This window comes from Dendrobates tinctorius, unplaced genomic scaffold (assembly GCF_039654945.1).
Source record: "Dendrobates tinctorius isolate UK_male_01 unplaced genomic scaffold, ASM3965494v1 ptg000062l, whole genome shotgun sequence".
Lineage (NCBI taxonomy): Eukaryota > Metazoa > Chordata > Amphibia > Anura > Dendrobatidae > Dendrobates > Dendrobates tinctorius.
In genome coordinates this window covers 3,390,948-3,413,923 of record NW_027361730.1, presented here as the reverse complement: position 1 = coordinate 3,413,923, position 22,976 = coordinate 3,390,948, and the positions used below count along the sequence as shown (strand labels likewise).

The window sequence follows — 22,976 nt, the reverse complement described above, 5'->3', positions numbered from 1 at the left end:
TTTTTGCTTGCTTCAATAGTCTCCATGAGAGACTAGAAGCTTTGATAATCCAATCGCCTCTGCTGCACACAGATCACATATCAGATCGCCTGTGTGTAGCAGAAATGCTCACTTGCTATGAGCGTCGACCGCTATGCGGCGCTCATAACAATCCAGCAATGACAACCAGAGGGATCTGCTGCAGACCGTGGGTTGTCATGCCGACCCATGGTCATGTGACACGGGCACCGATGGGTGGGATTAGTGACACGCTTCTGGCGCGATCACATTTAATGCCGCTGTCAGAGATTTAAAGCAGCATTTAACAGGTTCCACCCACGGCTGTTAGGGGCACATTTCAGCTGTTCAAAGCAGCTGACGTGGCAGATAGATGAGGTCTCAGTGCTGGAGTTCACATCAAAGGGAGGGACATGACATGCCCAGTACATGTACAGAGCATGTCGTGAAGGGGTTAGAATGAAAAAAATGACAATACATTTATACATATACTGTATATTTTAATATGTTTTGCCTAAAATACAAAGGAAATGTGTCATCTTTAACTTTAGGCCTTTTAGAGATCATTTCATCTTCAACTTGATTAACTGTTCTCAATAACAGTAATTTTGCCTAGGGATGCCCAAACTTTTATATGCCACTGTACACCATGCTGCTCGCAGATTCATAACAAGAACTTGCTGACAGGTTCTATTTAATGAGTTTTTTTCAAAGAACCCCCTAAGATAGGGGATAGCTTGTTGACCGTTGAGGGTCCAGATGCTTGGACTGCCAAAGAAAGCTGTACTTAGCTTTCATTGGCAGCCCATTGATAATAAATGCAGTGGAGGCCAAGCAAGCACACCTGCTGCAGAGCCCCATTCACGGGGTTCTAGAGATCTAGTCTCTAAATCATTAGGGGTGACTTTGGTTGGACCACCAATGCTCATCAAGTAATCCCCTTTCCTCCTCATAGGAGATTATTTTTTTAAGGGGGAATTACCCTTTAATTTGCCAGCGACAAAGCCAATTTCAGCTTTTTTCTGGATCATAACTGAATCAGCTAAAATAGTGTGCAAAGTTTTATGTATTTAATTGGATGATATGGACCTTTGGTAAAAGTATAATCAAAGTGGACAACATCTACAGGAGAAGGCAGAAAAACTAGAAGGCACCATTGTCATGAGTGACAGGTTATTTGAACAAAGACATTTATAAGATGCCAATGAATGGCCGATTATATGGATGAATGAGTACTACTCTCTGTCAGACAAAGGATCTGTATAAGGCCAAGGTCACTCGATTATGTTTTCTCTCTTCCAATACTGGTACAGATGTTAAAATAAAATCTTTGATCTGATATCTACAGATTGCAAATCAATATTTTAACATTTAAGTATGTGCAAAAAGTATTTTGTGCAGAAATTTCTGCACCATTTCTCCATCTCTTGGCAGTTTTTGCTGCATTTTTTACTTGCGTTTTTGGTGCAGATTTTTCCCCACTCATCTGTGGCATGTCAATTCTTAAAGCTCTTTTGCTACGTATTTCACCCATACTAATTTAACATCAGACAAGGTGGCTGGCAGCACTCACTGTGTAAGACACATGTCCATATTGACCAAGGAACCCACTCGGTAATATATGCAGCAAACAAAAAAATTGTAGACAGCCTCCAGTCCAAGGTGAAATTAAAAAAAGCTCAAGTTTTATTCCACCATAGCAAAAGTTGTTTTTTAATTTCACCTTGGATTGTATGCTGTCTACATTTTTTTGGTTTGCTGCTACAGATTTAAATCTGCACCAAATCTTCAAGTCACAAATAAAAGCAACGTGTGCATGAGACTTCAGGATTCTCATTGATTTTAATGGCATCAGGAAAAATGCAGCAAAAACGCAAAGTGTGCATACAACCTTACAATTAATCACCATTGAAAAGAACCCCATTGGTAGTTTACAATGTAAGTTAAATCATTCACTAATTAATGTTATCATTCCCTATAGAATGACCAGCGGCGGTATCAGGGAGAGGTGATGGATGAAAGCAGAAGGTTGAAAAGTCAGTAAGTACAAAATAAGGCTAGTTTCACACTAGCGTTCGGCAGAGTTGCGGAGGGCTGCGTAGTTCCTCCGTTAAGCCCTGCCCACTGCCGCACCTCTTCCTTCAGCTCCGCCTACGTTGGCATGCGTCCTGCGTACCCTATCTTTAACATTGGGTACGCAAGCCATGCGAATGTCTGCAGATGCGTCGTTTTGACACTTGCCGATTGCAACAAAATGCAACATGTTGCATTTGGCGCAGCTCGGCGCAGAGTCAAAACGAAGCATGCGCAGGCATCTGCATAGCCTGCGTATCCAATGTCAAAGATAGGGTACGCAGGGCGCATGCCAACGTAGGCAGAGCTGAAGGAAGAGGTGCGGCAGTGGGCGGAGCTTCACGGAGGAAGTCCGCATCCCTCCGCAGCTCTGCCGAATGCTAGTGTGAAACTAGCCTAAGGGTTCCTTCCTAAATATGAGATTACAGGATGGTTTATTACTAAATTCAGTAACTTAACAATTTGCTGCCATTTTGAATTCTCAAAGATAACTGTACATTTCAACCTAAAAAGGAATGTATAACCTACTATATACTGAATAGACTCATATGCTCTATGCCAGCGATCCATGAGTAGGGCTATAGTATCTGTATAAAAGTGTAAAGATAATTGTAAAACTCGGGCCTGGCGTCTATAGAGGAACAGGCTAAGATGCCTCGGGAAGCTAGTGTCTGGTTATGCATCTCATTTGCAGCAGGTTATAACAGCCAAAGAGGCTTTACTATGTATTAAAAATGTAAAAAAAATGCTTTTGATTAAAGGGTTGAATAATTCTGAGACTGCAGTAGTCAGTAAAAGTGGCATTTAAGGTGAATTTAGAGAAATCAGTTGTTATATGCAGTATAAGCTTTCCTATTTACAGTAAATAGTTCTGGTTTCATTGGATTACTGCAAACATCAGAAAGTTTGTAAATTTGATAATAGTAATTTTTATTTATATAGCGCAAACATATTCCGCAGCACTTCACAATTAAGCGGGGACATGTACAGATACTAAAACCAATATAATTTAACACATGTCAACAGTTACAGGGCGTAACAAGCTTATGTGGCGCCCCTGAGGGTTTAGTTGCCACAGAGGTACTGCACCTCCTCTTGAGGTGTGGTGCCCCACCATCTAGGTAAGGTGGGAACTCCTGACCACGCTCCAACACTCGCATCCCACACAACACAGTAGTTCAGCAAAGCCACATTGCGGCTCCCTGCTTGGAGTGTAGCAGAGCACCTTTGGTGGCTCCCTGCTTGGAACACTAAATGTGCTGGGAGGTGGGTGAAGTTTAGAATACATAAAAGGTGGGAAGGTTTAGAATTTCTGTCAGTCAGTCAGAGAGTCACTCAGAGAGGAGTGAGGAAAGGAGATCCCTGGAAGAGGGATGGAGGAAGGAGGTGCTGCAGCAGACCTCAGTGACCTGGGTCTGCTGGCACGGGAAAGGAAAGAAGGAGAAAGACATTGAACTGAAACCTGATCTTCCATAAGAAGGAAAGACTAGTACGGAACGTAGGAGTAAAAGGGAACAGAGGACATGGGTTAGAGAAAGAACCCTGCCTAGAAGTTCTAAGCACAAGGCCGGGGCCCGGTTCCCGAGGTTGTATGGACACTAATGGTTCTGCAGCAGACACCGGTGGAGTAGTGGGCTGTAAATGCACTACTCCCATCTAAGACTCGGGGGCACAACAGCAACATTGATAGTGAGCCGGGACTCAGGAGTAAGGAGTCCCTGAAGCAGGCTACAGCTGTCTGCCGTACAAGTAGAGTTCTTGGGAACATCTTAAAGGAGGAACTCCAGTGTAACTCAGTACTAGGAGATCTTCACACTTAGAGGCGCTATAGAGGAAACGTTCAGAAAGGCACATGCTGGCGGAGTGTTGGAAGGGAGCGTCCTTTCTTGCCTGGAGGTCGACTGAGCCCCTGACCTGGAGGACACAGCACGGAGGCAGGCACCTGTGTGTACTACAGACTGTGAGTAAAGCTTTGGAACTACAAGCCTTGGTGTCCTCCATTCATTTCCCGCCACATCTGGGTACCAGCTTCTACACTGCCTGCGCCTCTTAGCTACCCCTACATCTACACTGCCCTGGGACTACAGCTCCACCTGTGGGGAGCTTCACCATCTTGGCTGCAACACACCACCAGTCCCAGAGGCTCTGCGTGCAGCGTCGGCCTAACATCTCACTTGCCGAACACCACAGGTGGCATCAGGAACTATTCATAAACTCTATTCACCCCTTTTTGCCATGGAGCCCCAGGGCCATGGACCGTATCACAGCTTCCGTGACAACTCCGATTGAGATCAACGGGCCCGGTACCGAGTACCCCGCTAGCCCTGGTCGGGCGCTCCACTTACAATCTATAAGGAAACAGGAGGGTCACAATAGGTAGAATGTGCAGTTATGTATGGTCCGGCCATCATTATAATAAAAAAGGATTTTCAATTTACATGATCCGGTCATCAGCCAGGATCTGTCTAAGTGCATTTACCATGTTCTATTGGGTGCAAGAAGGATGTGGAGACAGATGAATAGGAGGGAGCAGATTATGATTGACATTCAGAAGGAGGGGGCAGGGGAGAGTTAGGCTAGTAAGTTGAGGTGATAGGCTTCTCTAAACAGATGTGTTTTTAAAGCATGCGTAATGAATTATTTTTTAAGAAAATTGGAACCAGTAAGGTCAAAAAACCAGTATTATCAAGGAGCCTTATATAACTTAGAATATATGATATAAAACCAACCTTTATTAAAATCTAGATATAAGACGACACTACCACACACAAAAACAATTAACCGTGTCACCTACTTTACCTACACTGAGGGATCCTGATATCAAAACTGCCTAGCAGCTGAGGTTGGCACCCTAAACATATACGAGATTGGCGCCCCCACTCCACGACGGCTGTACCCTAAAGCTCCTAGATAGCCCTGTATGAGTGCAGCAGACAACTATTCACTCAACCAGGAAAGGAAAATATAGGGGTTGCCACAATGATGATTGTTAGGTAGGCAACAATAGAAAAAAGTGCAAAAAAGAGTGCAATTGACAAGACAATAAAGTGACATGTGCAAACAAGTGAGTACCTGACTAACTGTTCCCTGAATCTGTAAACCTTCCTCTCAGCGGAAGTTGGCACCCTACTGGTCAGCGGAATGGCGCCCCCGCTCCACGATGGCTCACCCTAAATCTGCCTTTATATTGCTTGATAACTCCACATTAGGGTGAAGAAAAATGGAAGGCATTATGACATAATGATATGACATGACATAATGAATATTCAAATCAAATATACTGATAACAGAAAAGGGGTACTCAAGCTTTTTGATGCAGGATAGAATGAACCTCAATGCGTTTCTCCTAACAGGATCATCAGGAGGTAGATAGTTGGATGCTGTGTGGTAACTGACCATAAACCTCCCCTATATATAAATGTGGCTGCTAATTAGTAACAATCACTTCCTGTATAACCTAGAGGTCCCTGTATAATGATCTCACAAAAAGGACCAAGTGTGGATTCCATATTGGAAGTGAAGACTAATTTGAGCTCTATCAACCAAAAATCATTATGCATCATTGGCCAATATGCCTGTTAATCAAGAGTAAGGAAACAGATAGACCGCCATTATTATGATGTCAGGCGTGCGCTCCATCTGGAACGCACTCAGCCTACAGCTGATGTGCAGCGCTACACAATGATTTGCGCGCAAGTGAGATCCATCTGACAGACGGTGTTTCCTGTTCTCATTATGCACGCCCATAGGTCGGCGTGCAACCGGAAGTGCGTCATAAGATTGACAACGGCGCATCACCACGGTTACATGAACACTTCCTGTTGCCTCAGCCATTAAGTGCGCATGCCCAGACCAGTGCCTGTGTCGGCGCATCTCAATTAAAGATCTCAATCCCCCACTATCAATAGGGGGTATAATAGCCTGACCCGCGAGTCCAATAGGGCACCAGATTGATATAACATTATGACTCCAAAATTGCGGGCAGCATATAACAGGAGGTTCACGCGATGGTTGACAAGCGCGTTACCATGGCAACATCAACGCTTTCTGCACTTCAGATCGCGCATGCCCAGAAAGGTGCCACAGTAGCGCATTGAAAGGGTATATCACCATTAGGGGACTCAATCTCCCTCTATTGGTGGGGAGCACCTGAATGTGAGCCGCACGCCACAAACGGCACAATTGGCCTAATTCTGCAACATGATTCATATAGTTAGGGCAAAATTCTATAATATGAGTAATATTTAATAGCCAATTACAACAAAGCCTTTCATATGTACCAGAACCTCATGATAGATGATACTTATCCAACATGAAAAATACCCATATTAACCCTAAAATGCTCATAGAATATAAACAGGGCAGTGACATGAGATACATAATATCAACAAAATATCCTGTTTTTATGCAGAAGAAGGGAAGGGGGAGGAGACAGTCATTATATCATAATAAAGGTACATATTGATGAAAGAAGAAAAGAAATTATATATGAAAAAAATGTCGCACAACAGATTTGTGCATCCCATATTTATGGGAGTACATATTCAAATTGGCATGACAACATAAAGCTCATTCAGCCACTGAGGTTATAAGAAGCAAGCATATGATTGACTCTCATTTAGGCCATTTGGTGCCACGGATTCCAACCTGTGGATCCAGGCACATTCCCTTTGCAGCAATAATTTGTCAAAATTTCCCCCCCTGAGATTTCGTTTTACCACCTCAATGACACAGAACTTGATCTCCTCCATATTGCCTTTATGTCATTCATTAACGTGTTTTGCCAGAGGGGTGTCACGATTATGTCTGATATCACCAGCGTGCTCTCCAACCCTACGTCGAAATTCTCTTAATGTTTTCCCCATATAATCATGAGGACAACTGCATGTGGCCATATATATGACACCAGATGATTTACAGTTTGAGAAATCCCTGTGATAGAAAAATTTCCCATTATAGGAGCTTACAAAGAATTTACATGATCTCATAAACTTACAATTGACACAGTTACTACATTTGAAAAAACCGCAAGTTTTACGGTCCAGCCCAGTACCCGCAGGTGTAGATCTCCTAAAGTAACTGTGTACCAAACTATCTTGTAAAGAACGCCCCTTTCTAAAGGTAATCAATGGGCGTGGTCTCACAATTCCTCTGAGATCAGGGTCTGTTGTCAAAATATCCCAATGTTTATTGAGAATACCCCTCACTCTTTTACTTTGGCAATCAAAAGTTCCAATGATTCTCGTCATCTCAAACTCCCCTGTGGAGTTAGTTGATCTAGTTTGCAATAGAGAATTTCTATCTTGGGATGAGGCATGCTCGTAAGACTTTTCAACAATGTCTCTAGGGTAACCCTTATCCCAGAATCTACTTTTCATGTCCATAGATTGGGATCTAAAGGAATCCATGTCTGAACAGTTCCTCCTTAGTCTCAAAAACTGGCCTTTGGGAATGCCACGTTTTAAAGCTTCAGGGTGATGACTATCCCATCGGAGTAGGCTATTGGAACTCGTCGGTTTACGATAAATTTGAGATTTTAGAGAGCCATCCAGTTCTTTTTTAATCAGGACGTCCAAGAATGGTAGGGTGGTCCCGTCTATTTCATGTGTGAACCTCATACCTATATCATTATTGTTCAACTCATTCACAAAATGTAGGAACTGGCTTTCTGTCCCCTGCCAAACAACAAACACGTCGTCAATAAATCTATACCACGTACCGATGTACTCTTGCCACCACTGTGGTTCATCTGAAAAGACTATGGTTTCCTCCCACCAGCCCAGGAACAAACCTGCATACGATGGAGCACAGGGACTGCCCATTGCAGTGCCCCTGAGCTGGTGGAAGTACTTTCTGTCAAGTAGAAAAAAAAATTTTTTGTCAGGGTAAACCGCAGAATCTCCAACACAAATTGGTTATGGGCCCTATATTGAATTGCCCTTGTTTTCAAAAAATATTCCACCGCTCTCAGACCTAGTTCGTGTGAGATATTACTATATAAGGCTTCAACATCAATTGAGGCCAAAAAAGAGTTTTCAGCGACATGGATACCTTCCAATTTCAAATGTAATGTATGGCGGTAGGGCCAAGACAAAGGGACAAAGTATTTTATCAACATAAACTCCACAATTCTGGATAAGGGAGTCGGATCCCGACACAATTGGGCGTCCCTTTAAGGGATTAAGTCCCTTATGCACCTTAGGTAGAGTGTAAAAGGTGGCAATCAGAGGATGAGAGGGACATAGAAAATCATGTTTATTTTTAGATATTAGACCCTCCACTATGGCTCTCCTTAATACATCCTCTAATTCCAACTTATATCCTACTGATGGATCAGAAGGTAAAATTTCATAGGTTTGTGTATCCCTTAAAATGTTTTGGCACATCTGTAAATAGTTTTTTTCAGACATTATTACAAGGTTCCCACCCTTGTCTGAGGGTTTTATTATTAGATCATTTTGCTCCATTAACCTAGTCAGAGCCTCTCGTTCATTTGTAGAAAGATTCGAATCAGATGATTCAGATGGAATTCTCCTAAGGTCTTTTTCAACAAGCTTGAGAAAAATATCAATGCTAGAGATATCAGACTGAGGAGGCATTTTAGTACTATTATTCCTCAAATTTGTGAAAGGACCAAATCCCTCTTTGGTATCATTTTCCTCCAGTAGTCCCACCAATGCCCTAAATCCTTCAAGCTCATCTTCCTGCAAACCCAACCAGTGGCGGATTAAGTGGACTATGGGCCCGGGGCTGTTCATAAAACCTGGGCCCCTGTACCCCACTTCCCAGGAAAACATTTTCTGTCAAAATTTTGTGGCTCTTCTCACAAAAACACTGCATATGCTGATTTTTAGGTATACAAATTGTAACATTTATTAGACCATAAAAACAAAGAAAAATTACTTTTTTCTCACAAGAAATTGTATTGTATGGTCAAACAATATAAATAATATTAAATCGGCTGTTCCCGAATTTGGCGCCCCCCCGGGCGGTGAATGGCCTGCTCGGATGCGGGGTCTGGAAAGGAATAAAATGGCCGCGCTTGGGAGGGGGTACCGGCCTGGCCGGCTACTGGTTAGGGATGTTAATGATTAATGACACAGTCACAGACAGACATTCATTTCTGACACACTGCCTGCGACAGTGCTCCCAGGCAGCACAGACAGTAATGTGCAGGCTCAGCTCCGCCTCCTCTGCCCCTGGCCGCAGTATAAGTTACACTTATTTATATATATATATATATATATATATCTATATATAAAACAATACCAAATGGAACAATTCGCAATGTACCCCAGGCGAGTCACCATTTGTAAAATTATAACTCAAAGGGGATCGATAATGGACACTCCCACATAACATGTTAACACAAAAAAATGGAGTGAAAGTCCAAAATATTTTAGAAACGTAAGAAATTTATTATACATAAAAATCGTACTGACAATTATAAACAACATCTACAATGAAGGAATCGGGTAATATCAGCTGCTAATTGTCCTGTCCATATAATATTAAGTGAAAAGGAGCCAAGTGCTTCTTGTAATGATGGGCCATAAAACCGGGACACAAAGTGTAGGGAAGAACCCAGGTGCGCACCCTGAGGAACAACCCCGTTATCCCATGCTAAAGTGTTTACCCATCATGTGCTCCAGCCTCCAGGACAAGTGCAGCGCCGCCACGCTGCACTTGCGCTGGTGGCGGCGCTGCACTTGTCCTGGAGCACATGATGGGTAAGCACTTTAGCACGGGATAACGGGGTTGTTCCTCAAATAAATTTCTTACGTTTCTAAAATATTTTGGACTTTCACTCCATTTTTTTTGTGTTAACTTATAAGTTACACGTAGGCTGTGTGCACACGCTACGGATTAGGTGCGGATTCATCCGCGCGGATTTTGTAAAATCCGCAGGTCAAAACACCTGCGGTTTTACCTGCGGATTGCTCTGCGGTTTTGCCCTGCGGTTTTTCATCTCCTCAATAGAGGAGATGGCAAACCGCAGGAGAATCCGCAGAAAGAATTGACATGTCAAAAACCGCTGCGGAACCGCAGCAAAATCCGCAGTGTGTGCACACAGCCTTACACAGGCTGCCTGCAACTGCCTGGCTGCTGTGTGTGTGAGTGTGAGTGACACTGTGTGTGTGTGACACTGAGGAAGGAAGCCGCCCGCAGCGAGAGCTCAGCAGCTGACTGAGCATGGAGGGAGGCTGGGGAGAGGCAGAGCATCCTCCTCCCAAATGGTGAGTGACCTGTGACCCACCTGCGCTAGCCGCTGCCAAAATCTCCTGCTAATACTCAGTCCTCTTCTCTCCTCACTGTGCCTCGGCCGGCCGCCTCCACGCTTCTCTCCCGAGTCCCACAGCACAGAGAGGAGGAATTTCTGCTCCTGCCGTGCTGCGCCGCCCCCACACACGTGCCGCCTGGGGCGGCCCGCCCCCCGCACCCCCGCACCCCCCCGCAACCCCCTTCCTACGCCACTGGGCGGCGGCGGCTCACACAGATGCCGACCGGATTGGCCCCTGCCCTGGGCCCCCAAAAAACCTTGGGCCCGGGGCGACCGCCCCATCCGCCCCTATTAAGATCCGCCACTGAACCCAACCATTCACATTCATTGTGATCATTTCGCGCAAAGAATTTTTTCCATCTGAGTTTGCGACAAAATAAATTAATATCCTTAGTCCAGTAGAAACAATCAAAACTGTTTGTAGGAACATAGTTATTCCTTTTCTCAAAACACCATAATCCTCCTCTTTAAGGACATAATCTGAGAGATTTATAATCTGACCCCGATTAAGGCCTATTTGGGTCTCAGGTAATAACCTGATTTGGCATTTTACTCTAAAAAAGAGGAAGAAGAGGAGGATGAAGTAGTAGGCAAAGGGAGACTGTTTGTTACATTTGGTCCTCTTTGGTTTGTATATTTCAATCCGCCCCTCTGTGGTCCCCTTGGGTGGTACTTTCCCCTGCCCCTCCATTGTCTATAGCGTCTACCTCCTCTAGGAGAGATACTGGTATTAATACGTTCAGTATCCGATGTTTCAATATCAGAGGAGGAAATGTCTGATATATTGTTTTGATGAAAACTATAAGCCTGTTTGTCTCCAAAGGCCTTTAGGTCTCTCTGGAACTGCAGTTGTTTTCTCTCCTTGATAAATGATTGATATTTCTCAACTGAGGTTTGTAAAAGGACTTCCCTTCTTGAGAAGTCGGGGTCAGCCTTAAATTTCAAAATAGCATCAATTGATTTATTTATTTAGCTGTTTAGCAGAAAGATCCAGAGGCGTAGCTAGGGTTTTGGTTCAGGGGGGGCGAAACTTCTGAGTGGGCCCCTAACTAGGTAACTGTGATTACAACTCGGTGACGTACCCTAATAGTGGATGCAGGAGATGACTGCGCTGTTACTGAAAATAATCCCTATATAAAGACCAACATGGATATTACCACAATATTATCAGTGGTAAATACCAGTCCTACAAAACATATGTGATTACTGCACACTTGCACAGGTATAGTTGGTGTCTTACCGCTGACGTTCTTTCTGATGGAATCGGTCACTTTTCACGTCTTTTCCATCTGGCCCAGACCGACATGACAACTCCTCCAGCCACGGCTTTGCTACAGAGAATACAACAACGACACGTCTCACTTCTCATATTCCAGCCCCATCACCATGTATCCCCAACCTGCACAAACCACTCATCCTGCTGATACCCCAATGCTGAGCCGCTGCTGCTGTATGTGTCCCTATTACTTCACCTGATACCCCAATGCTGAACCGCTGCTGCCCTATGTGTCCCTATTACTGCACCTGAAACCCCAATACTGAGCCTCTGCTGCTGCCGTACGTGTCCCTATTACTGCACCTGATACCTCAATACTGAGCCTCTGCTGCTGCTGTATGTGTCCCTATTACTGCACCTGATACCCCAATGATGAGCCGCCGCTGCCGTATATGTCCCTATTACTGCACCTGATACCCCAATACTGAGCCGCTGCTGCCGTATGTGTCCCTATTACTACACCTGATACCCTAATACTGAGCCTCTGCTGCTGCCATATGTGTCCCTATTACTGCACCTGATACCCCAATGCTGAACTGCTGCTGCCGTATGTGTCCCTATTACTGCACCTGATACCCCAATACTGAGCTGCTGCTGCCATATGTGTCCCTATTACTGCACCTGATACCCCAATACTGAGCCGCTGCTGCCGTATATGTCCCTATTACTGCACTTGATACCCCAATACTGAGCCTCTGCTGCCGTATGTGTCCCTATTACTGCACCTGATACCCCAATGCTGAGCCGCTGCTGCTGTATGTGTCCCTATTACTGCACCTGATACCCCAATGCTGAGCCGCTGCTGCCGTATGTGCCCCTATTACTGCACCTGATACTCCAATACTGTGCCGCTGCTGCCATATGTGTCCCTATTACTGCACTTGATACCCAAATACTGAGCCGCTGCTGCCGTATGTTTCCCTATTACTGCACTTGATACCCCAATACTGAGCCTCTGCTGCCGTATGTGTCCCTATTACTGCACCTGATACCCCAATACTGAGCCGCTGCTGCCGTATGTGTCCCTATTTCTGCACTTGATACCCAAACACTGAGCCTCTGCTACCGTATGTGTCCCTATTACTGCACCTGATACATCAATGCTGAGCCACTGCTGCCGTATGTGTCCCTATTACTGCACCTGATACCCCAATGCTGAGCCGCTGCTGCCGTATGTGTCCCTATTACTGCACTTGATACCCCAATGCTGAGCCGCTGATGCCATATGTGTCCCTATTACTGCACCTGATACCCTCTATACACACACGGCTCTGCTCCACACCCCCTATACACACACAGCTCTGCTCCGTACACCTTGTACACAAGCGGCTCTGTTCCATACACCTTGTACACATGAGGCTCTGTTCCGCACACCTTGCACACACGCGGCTCTGTTCCATACACCTTGTACACACACGCCTCTGCTACATACACGCTGTACACACGCGCCTCTGCTATGTACACTGTTATGATTGAGTCACCGTAGGAGGCAAAAACAGAAATGCTAGCTAAGTCCAGAAAACCAGAGAAGTTGGCAGCTATCGGATTGCAGACCCCTGAACCTATCAACACAACTAGCAGTAGCCGTGGGGGGTTCCTACGATGCCCTAGACCCCTCGATCACAGCTGGAGAATTAAATAGGCCTAAAGAAAGAAAGGGGAAATCTAAACTGCCCCAGAGCAGACCCCAAAGCAATAGGCAGCCCCCAACATATAATGACAGTGAAGCAAGATGAAAATACTAACACAGACAGAAAGATAGACTGAGCAAAGATGGGGCCCAAGCTAACTAGATAGAAAAGGACAGGAAGGCTGCTGTCTGCAATCCGTGAAAAACCCTATGAAAATAAGAGCTAACAGACTGACAGTGAAAAAGGCCCTGAAGACGCTAGGCTTCAAAAAAGCTATGTCAGTACTCAGGAATATTCTGAAGACAGAGCTACAGGCAAAAGGAAATTCAGCTCACCCCAGCAGGGAATGGCAGAATACAGAAAAGCAAGGAAAACAAAAAACAAAACAAAAATGCTAACAGGCAAAACAGAAAACTTAGCTTTAGAAGAGCAGGAATCAGACTGGTGTCCAGAAGTCCACAGAGAAAAGACCCGCAGGGCAGAAGGGCATCGGCAGCCTTATATCCAGTCCGTGACTCCACTCAGCCAGTCATCCTCATTAGGCTCAGGTGCCTGATAATCAGGCTCACTACCTTCCTTTACCAGAATAGGGAGTTCACCAGACCTCAGTGACGAAGGGGAAAATGAACTCACAACAGTACACGCTGTACACATGCGCCTCTGCTACATACACGCTGTACAAACGCGGCTCCGCTCCGTACACCTTGTACACACCTGGCTCCACTTCGTGCACTTGTACACATGTGGCTCTGCTCCATACACCTTGTACACACGCTGCTCTGCTCCCTACACCCCATACACACTTGGCTCTGCTCCATACACGCTGTACACATGTGGCTCTGCTCCGTACACGCTGTACACATGCGGCTCCGCTCCGTACACCTTGTACACACACGGCTCTGCTCCGCACACCCCGTACACACGCGGATCCGCACCATACACCTTGTACACATACGGCTCCAATCCGTACACATTGCACACACGGCTCCACTCCGTACACCCCGCACACACACGGCTCTGCTCCATACACCCCGTACACACACGGCTCTGCTCTGTACACCCCGACCTGTACACACTTGGCTCCGCTCTGTACACAAACGGCTCCGCTCACCCCATGCACATACGGCTCCGCTCCTCTGTACACCTCATACATGCATATCTCTGCTCCGTACACCTTCTACACACACGGCTCGGTTCTGTACGCCTCATACACACACAGCTCTGCTACATCCACCCTGTAAACCCCTCCTGATCCCACACAGAAACTTACTTCACCTCATCCAGCACCATGACAACCAGCACAGCAGAGCCCTTCAGCCGCTGAAGCCCCTGATCATGTGACCCCTTGACTCCGCCCCTCCCGTGACCTCATCACAGGTCCTGTGCGCACAGAATAGCCCAGGATGACATTGCTAGCTGTGAGTGGGGGGTGCACTGCTAGCACCGGGGCCCCCCACCGCCTTCTTAGGGGCCCATAGCGGCTGGGCGGCAGAGTAGGGAGATCGATTCTCCCTGCTCTGCCGCAGAATGTAACTGTATGGGCGTGCTGTGCACTCCCATACAGTTATAGTCGCGTAGCTCTGGTGGGCCCCCTCAGAGCTCGGGGCCCGGGGCGACCGCCCCCCTCTGCCCCCCCCCGGTAGTTACGCTACTGGAAAGATCAAAAAGTTTCTTTTCCTCCTCCAGTAATATCTGCATAAATCTGATGGAGGAATCTATTGATTCTTTTAACCACTTGTTGAGTAAATCAGGAGATGCAGTTCTAGGAGATGGATTTAAATTAATCCTAAGGCCCCTTGGGACAACTCTATTCTTGATATAGTTTTCTACAGCTCTTATTTCCCACCCGGACTTAATATGTTCTTTATAATTGTTATACAGATCACCAAACCGAGACTTCAAGGACTGATTTATATTGTCAGTTTGCCCACTCAGACAGAATGCCTGATTTGCAATTCTATTTGACAGGAAGTACTTCCACCAGCTCAGGGGCACTGCAATGGGCAGTCCTTGTGCTCCATCATATGCAGGTTTGTTCCTGGGCTGGTGGGAGGAAACCATAGTCTTTTCCGATGAACCACAGTGGTGGCAAGAGTACATCGGCACGTGGTATAGATTTATTGACTACGTGTTTGTTGTTTGGCAGGGGACAGAAAACCAGTTCCTACAGTTTGTGAATGAGTTGAACAATAATGATATAGGTATGAGGTTCACACATGAAATAAACGGGACCACCCTACCATTCTTGGACGTCCTGATTAAAAAAGAACTGGATGGCTCTCTAAAATCTCAAATTTATCGTAAACCGACGAGTTCCAATAGCCTACTCCGATGGGATAGTCATCACCCTGAAGCTTTAAAACGTGGCATTCCCAAAGGCCAGTTTTTGAGACTAAGGAGGAACTGTTCAGACATGGATTCCTTTAGATCCCAATCTATGGACATGAAAAGTAGATTCTGGGATAAGGGTTACCCTAGAGACATTGTTGAAAAGTCTTATAAGCATGCCTCATCCCAAGATAGAAATTCTCTATTGCAAACTAGATCAACTAACTCCACAGGGGAGTTTGAGATGACGAGAATCATTGGAACTTTTGATTGCCAAAGTAAAAGAGTGAGGGGTATTCTCAATAAACATTGGGATATTTTGACAACAGACCCTGATCTCAGAGGAATTGTAGGACCACGCCGATTGATTACCTTTAGAAAAGGGCGTTCTTTAAAGGATAGTTTGGTACACAATTACTTTAGGAGATCTACACCTGCGGGTACTTGGCTGGAACGTAAAACTTGCGGTTTTTTCAAATGTAGTAACTGTGTCAATTGTAAGTTTATGAGATCATGTAAATTCTTTGTAAGCTCCTATAATGGGAAAAAAATTCTATCACAGGGATTTCTCAACCTGTGTCAAATCTGGTGTCATATATATGGCCATATGCAGTTGTCCTCATGATTATGTGGGGAAAACATTAAGAGAATTTCGACATAGGGTTGGAGAGCACACTGGTGATATCAGACATAATTGTGACACCCCTCTGGCAAAACACGTTAATGAATGACATAAAGGCAATATGGATGAGATCAAGTTCTGTGTCATTGAGGTGGTAAAACGAAATCTCAGGGGGGGGGGAAATTTTGACAAATTATTGCTGCAAAGGGAATGTGCCTGGATCCACAGGTTGGAATCCGTGGCACCAAATGGCCTAAATGAGAGTCAATCATATGCTTGCTTCTTATAACCTCAGTGGCTGAATGAGCTTTATGTTGTCATGCCAATTTGAAAATGTACTCCCATAAATATGGGATGCACAAATCTGTTGTGCGACATTTTGTTCATATATAATTTCTTTTCTTCTTTCATCAATATGTACCTTTATTATGATATGACTTTCTCCTCCCCCTTCCCTTCTTCTGCATAAAAATAGGATATTTTGTTGATATTATGTATCTCATGTCACTGCCCTCTTTACATTCTATGAGCATTTTAAGGTTAATATGGGTATTTTTCTTGTTGGATAAGTATCATCTATCATGAGGTTCTGGTACATATGAAAGGCTTTGTTGTAATTGGCTATTAAATATTACTCATATTATAGAATTTTGCCCTAACTATATGAATCATGTTGCAGAATTAGGCCAATTGTGCCGTTTGTGGCGTGCGGCTCACATTCAGGTGCTCCCCACCAACAGAGGAAGATTGAGGCCCCTAATGGTGTTATACGTTTTCAACGTGCTACTATGGCACCTTTCTGGGCATGCACGATCTGAAGTGCAGAAAGCGATGATGTTGCCATGGTAACGCGCGCTTGTCAACCATCGCGTGAACCTCCTGTTATATGCCGCCCGTAATTTTGGAATCATAATGTGATAGCAATCTGGTGCCCTATTGGACTCGCGGGTCAGGCTATTATACCCTCTATTGATAGTGGGGGATTTAGATCTTTAATTGGGATGCGCCGGCACGGGCACTGGTCTGGGCATGCGCACTTAATGGCTGAGGCAACAGGAAGTGTTCATGTAACCGTGGTGATGCGCCGTTGTCAATCTTATGACGCACTTCTGGTTGCACGCCGACCTATGGGCGTGCACAATGAGAACAGGAAACACCACCTGTTAGATGGATCTCACTTGCGGACAAATCAGTGTGTAGCGCTGCACATCAGCTGTAGGCTGAGTGCGTTCCAGATGGAGCGCACGCCTGACATCATAATAATGGCGGTCTATCTGTTTCCTTTACTCCTGATTGACAGGCATATTGGCCAATGATGTATAATGATTTTTGGTTGATAGAGTGCAAATTAGTCTTCACTTCCAATATGGAATCCACACTTGGTCCTTTTTGTGAGATCATTATACAGGGACCTCTAGGTTATACAGGAAGTGATTGTTACTAATTAGCAGCCACATTTATACATATGGGAGGTTTATGGTCAGTTACCACACTGCATCCAACTATCTACCTCCTGATGATCCTGTTAGGAGAAACGCGTTGAGGTTCATTCTATCCTGCATCAAAAAGCTTGAGTACCCCTTTTCTGTTATCAGTATATTTGATTTGAATATTCATTATGTCATGTCATATCATTATGTCATAATGCCTTCAATTTTTCTTCACCCTAATGTGGAGTTATCAAGCAATATAAAGGCTGATTTAGGGTGAGCCATCATGGAGCGGGGGCGCCATTCCGCTGACCAGTAGGGTGCCAACCTCCGCTGATAGGAAGGTTTACAGATTCAGGGAACAGTTAGTCAGGTACTCAATTGTTTGCACATGTCACTTTATTGTCTTGTCAATTGCACTCTCTTTTGCACTTTTTTCTATTGTTGTCTACCTAGCAATCATCATTGTGGCAACCCCTATATTTTCCTTTCCTGGTTGAGTGAATAGTTGTCTGCTGCACTCATACAGGGCTATCTAGGAGCTTTAGGGTACAGCCATCGTGGAGCGGGGGCGCCAATCTCGTATATGTTTAGGGTGCCAACCTCCGCTGCTAGGCAGTTTTGATATCAGGATCCCTCAGTGTAGGGTAAAGTAGGTGACACGGTTAATTGTTTTTGTGTGTGGTAGTGTCGTCTTATATCTAGACTTTAATAAAGGTTGGTTTTATATCATATATTCTAAGTTATGTAAGGCTCCTTGATAATACCTTTTAAAGCATGCGTAAAAACATACGGGCTAGATATTAATAGGATTGTTTGGGGTAGTGCATTCTAGAAAACAAGTGCAGCATGAGAGATGTCTTGTAGACGGAGGTGTGAAGTTACGATTATGGAGGATGTTAGTCTTAGATCAGCTGCTGAACAGAAGACACAAGAAGGGTGATAGACAGATTTTGCCAATAAATGTAATTTACAATGGAGGTTGAATAATTTTGATTGTAACTGTATCTTCTCGAGACATTATTTTTCACTTTGATGTTTTTGTTCTATTTCAGATGGGATAATGGGGGCTTTGAAGTCATAGTCAGAGCTGCCGAGGGGACAACCCATGCAAGAGATTACATCCTTATTAATCAAATGGATCTAAGCCAGGCTGTAGATGACAAATACGCTGCACTAAATGAGAAGCTGTTCTGTGATATGTTACAAGCTCACTATGGTATGTGCACTAACGCACATTAAAATCTCATCACATAATATATTACTGATAAGTCACAGTCTATGATGTTACTGGCCATGTATGTAATATGTGCTGTCAATGGCAGGATCACAGACCTGGGCTTCCATGAACAATGAGCAGAAAGATCAGAATATGAATGAGCTGAAGATGCTGGCAGAGTTTGGTCTGGAGAGGGGGAGTGAGCTAGTACTGTCACAGCTCCCAGGGGCAGCACACAATTTCAGGTGATTGGAATTTGTGACAAAATCTGAAAAAATAAAATTAAACTCAGAACATGTTGATATGGTGTTAATTTTATCTAATGCTATTTTGATCTTCAGTATCTGATTTGAACTACAAAAAAATGGTTAAAAAATAACCCAGAATGAATATAAACTCTAAAAATAATTTTTATTTATTTATCTTCACAAAGGAATACATTAAAATATAAAGACAATGCTACTGAAGATTAAAATACAAAATAAAATGAAGAGGGACGCCAAACTAATATCCAAACAGGACATATATTGTAGTGACTGGTAACAACCTGAAGCTGCTTTACTGACTACTTATTTACATTCATCTTTCTCTGTGCCTAACTAAGCATCAATTCAATTCACACAACTCATGTATAAGAAAAAACAGCAGGAAGACCACACTTACATTAATAAATAGGAGAAAGCGTTCCAGTCGCCCCAACGCACGTTTCATCTTTCTAACTTCTTCAGGAGGGTATGGGGTATGGGTGTACTCAGGAGAAATTACACAAGAAATTTTGTATGGTGCCTTTTCTCCTATTAACCTTGTGCAAATGTAAAAAATGTAAGATAAGTTAACATTTTTGTGGGAAATATTAGATTTTTTATTTTCACAATTCTACATTATAAGCTTCTGTGAAGCACCTGGGGGATAAAGATGCTCATCATACCTTCTAGATTCTTTCCTTATGGAGTCTAGTTTCCAACATGGGGTTCCTTGTGGGGGGTTTCCACTGTTTAGGCACCTCAGGGGCTCTTCAAACGCGACATGGCGTCCACTCACAAGTCCAGCAATTTTTGTCTTCAAAAAGTTAAACGGTGCTCATTCACTTCCTAGCCCTGCTTGTTGTGAGTTCATTTTCCCCTTCACTACTGGGGCCCGAGGAACTCCCTCTTCTGGTGAAGAGGGGTGGTGAGCCTGATTGTCAAACACCTGGGGCTGATGATGATGACTGGCTGAGTGGAGTTAATGACTGGATATAGGGCTGCCGACACCCTTCTGGCTTGCGGGTGATTTCTCTGTGGACTTCTAGGAAACCAGTCTGATTCCTGCTCATCTAAAGCTAAGATTTCTGCTTTGCCTTTTTGCATTAGTGTTTTGTTTTCCTTGCTTTTCTGGATTCTGCCATTCCCTGCTGGGGTGAGCTGAATCTCCTTTTGCCTGTTGCTCTGTCTTCAGAATATTCCTGAGTACTGACATAGCTTTTTTGAAGCCTAGCATCTTCAGGGCCTTTTTTACTGTCAGTTGGTTGGCTCTTATTTTCATAGGGTTTTTCACGGATTGCAGACAGCAGCCTTCCTGTCCTTTCCTATCTAAGCTAGCGTGGGCCCCATCTTTGCTCAGTCTATCTTTCTGTCTGTGTTTTGTTCTTTCTTCTTGCTTCACCGTCATTATATGTGGGGGGCTGCCTTTTGCTTTGGGGTCTGCTCTGGGGCAGTTTAGATTTCCCTTTCTGTCTTTAGGCTATGTAGTCCTCCGGCTGTGATCGAGGGGCCTAGGGCATCGTAGGAGCCCCCCACGGCTACTGCTAGTTGTGTTGATAGGTTCAGGGGTCTGCAATCCGATAGCTGCCAACTTCTCTGGTTTTCTGGACTTAGCTAGCATTTCTATTTTTACCTCCTACGGTGACTCAATCATAACACCTGCTGTTATGAATGAGTCACCGGAGGAAGAAAAAACAAAAATACAAGCTAAGTCCAGAAAACCGGAGAGGTTGGTAGTTAGCGGATTGCAGACCCCTGATCCTATTCACAACAACTAACAGTAGCCGTGGGGTGTTCCTATGGTGGTCCTAGACACCTCGTTCACAGCCAGAAAACTAAATAAACCTAAAGAAAGAAAGGGGAAATCTAAACTGCCCCAGAGCAGACCCCAAAGCAAAAGACAGCACCCAACATGTATTGACGATGAAAACACAAACACAGACAGAAAGACAGGCTGAGCAAATGATGGGGCCCTCACTAACTAGATAGGACAGGAAAGAAAAGCAACTGTCTGCAATCACGCAAAAACCCTGCCAAAAAATAATGTCCAACACGTCTGATAGAAAAAGCCCTGAAGTCACTAGACTTCAAATTCACTATATCAGCACTTAGGTATATTCTGAAAACAGAGCAAAGAGATCAACTGATCAGAGACAAAAATGGAGTTCAGCCAGTCCCAACCAGGGCTGGCTGAACACAAACACTAAGTAAACCAGACAAAATCTCATGGAACAATAGCAGAGCAAAAACTTAGCTTTAGTAGACAGGACTACACTGGAGGCCAGAGCTCAGAGCAGAGAGGATCACCAGCAACCCAGCAGGGCGTCGGCGGCCTTATATCCACTCAGAGATTCCGGATGTCCAATCACACTCCACCTGTTCAGATGACAGGTTTTTCCCATCCAAATCAATTTCACTACCTCCTTTCACCAGCAGAGGGAGTTCATCGGACATCAAAGGTGAAGAGAAAATGAGCTCATAACAGTACCTCCCCCTTGAGGAGGGGTCACCGAACCCTCATCCACACCACCAGGGCAATCAGGATGGGCCCGATGAAAAGCATGAACCAATCTTTCGGCATGAATATCGGATGCAGAGACCCAAGAATTATCCTCCTGGCCTTAACCCTCCCACTTAACCAAATACTGGAGTCTCCGTCTAGCCAGACGAGAATCCAGTATCTTCTCAACCTCATATTCCACATTACCTTCAACCAATACAGGGTCAGGAGGTGCCACCACAGGAACTACTGGCTCAACAAACTTCTTTAACAGAGACTTATGAAACACGTTATGGATCTTGAATGTAACAGGAAGAGCCAATCGAAAAGAGACCGGATTAAGAATCTCCCAAATCTTGTAAGGTCCAATAAATCTAGGTTTAAACTTTGGAGAAGCCACCTTCATAGAGATATTCTTTGATGACAACCAGACCATATCACCCACCTTAAACCGGGGACCAATGGTCTTATGCCGGTTGGAAAACCACTGGGCCTTTTCCTGGGAGAGAGAAAACTTATCCACCACTTGGTCCCAGATCTGGTGCATTCTCTCCACCACAGTGTCAACACCTAGGCAGGCAGAAGACTCCACCTGCCCTGAAGAGAATCGAGTATGAAACCCAAAGTTACAAAAAAAAGGTGACATCAAAGTGGCAGAACTAGCTCTATTATTTAAAGCAAATTTGGCCAAGGGCAAAAATGAAACCCAATCATCCTGATCAGCAGAAATAAAACATCTCAAATAAGACTCCAAAGTCTGGTTTGTTCTCTCCGTCTGCCCATTGGTCTGAGGGTGAAACGCAGAGGAGAAGGACAGCTGAATTCCCAGCTTGGAACAAAAAGTCCTCCAAAATCTAGAAACAAACTGAACTCCTCTGTCAGACACAATGTTCTCAGGAATCCCATGCAAGCGAACCACCTGTTGCAAAAACAAGGGCACCAACTCTGAGGAAGATGGCAACTTAGGGAGTGGTACAAGATGGACCATCTTAGAGAATCTATCACAAATCACCCAAATAACAGTCATTCTCTGAGAGACAGGCATATCAGAAATAAAATCCATTGAAATATGGGTCCATGGCCTCCTGGGCACCGGAAAAGGCATCAACAACCCACTAGAGCGAGAACAAGGTTTAGACCAGGAGCAAGTCCCACAGGACTGCACAAAATTCCTGACATCACGAGACAAGGCGGGCCACCAAAAAGACCGACTCACCAAATCTCTTGTACCAAAAATACCTGGATGACCAGCCAATGCGGAGCAATGAACTTCAGACATTACTCTCTTCCTCCACTGGTCAGGAACATACAATTTTCCAATGGGACAACGCTCAGGTTTGTCCTCCTGAAACTCCTCCAGAGCACGTCTCAAATCGG

The 22,976-nt window shown here is 44.6% G+C and overlaps 1 protein-coding gene across 1 annotated transcript in view; it reads left to right on the top strand.

The window, feature by feature from the left end:
• Positions 1 to 22,976, top strand: part of LOC141092857 (uncharacterized) — a 68,245-nt gene that overhangs the window by 6,299 nt on the left and 38,970 nt on the right. The window contains exons 4-6 of the mRNA XM_073579172.1: positions 1,979 to 2,037; positions 18,694 to 18,857; positions 18,964 to 19,102. Coding sequence (XP_073435273.1) covers positions 1,979 to 2,037; positions 18,694 to 18,857; positions 18,964 to 19,102 — 362 coding nt within the window. The remainder of the gene's footprint in view (positions 1 to 1,978; positions 2,038 to 18,693; positions 18,858 to 18,963; positions 19,103 to 22,976) is intronic.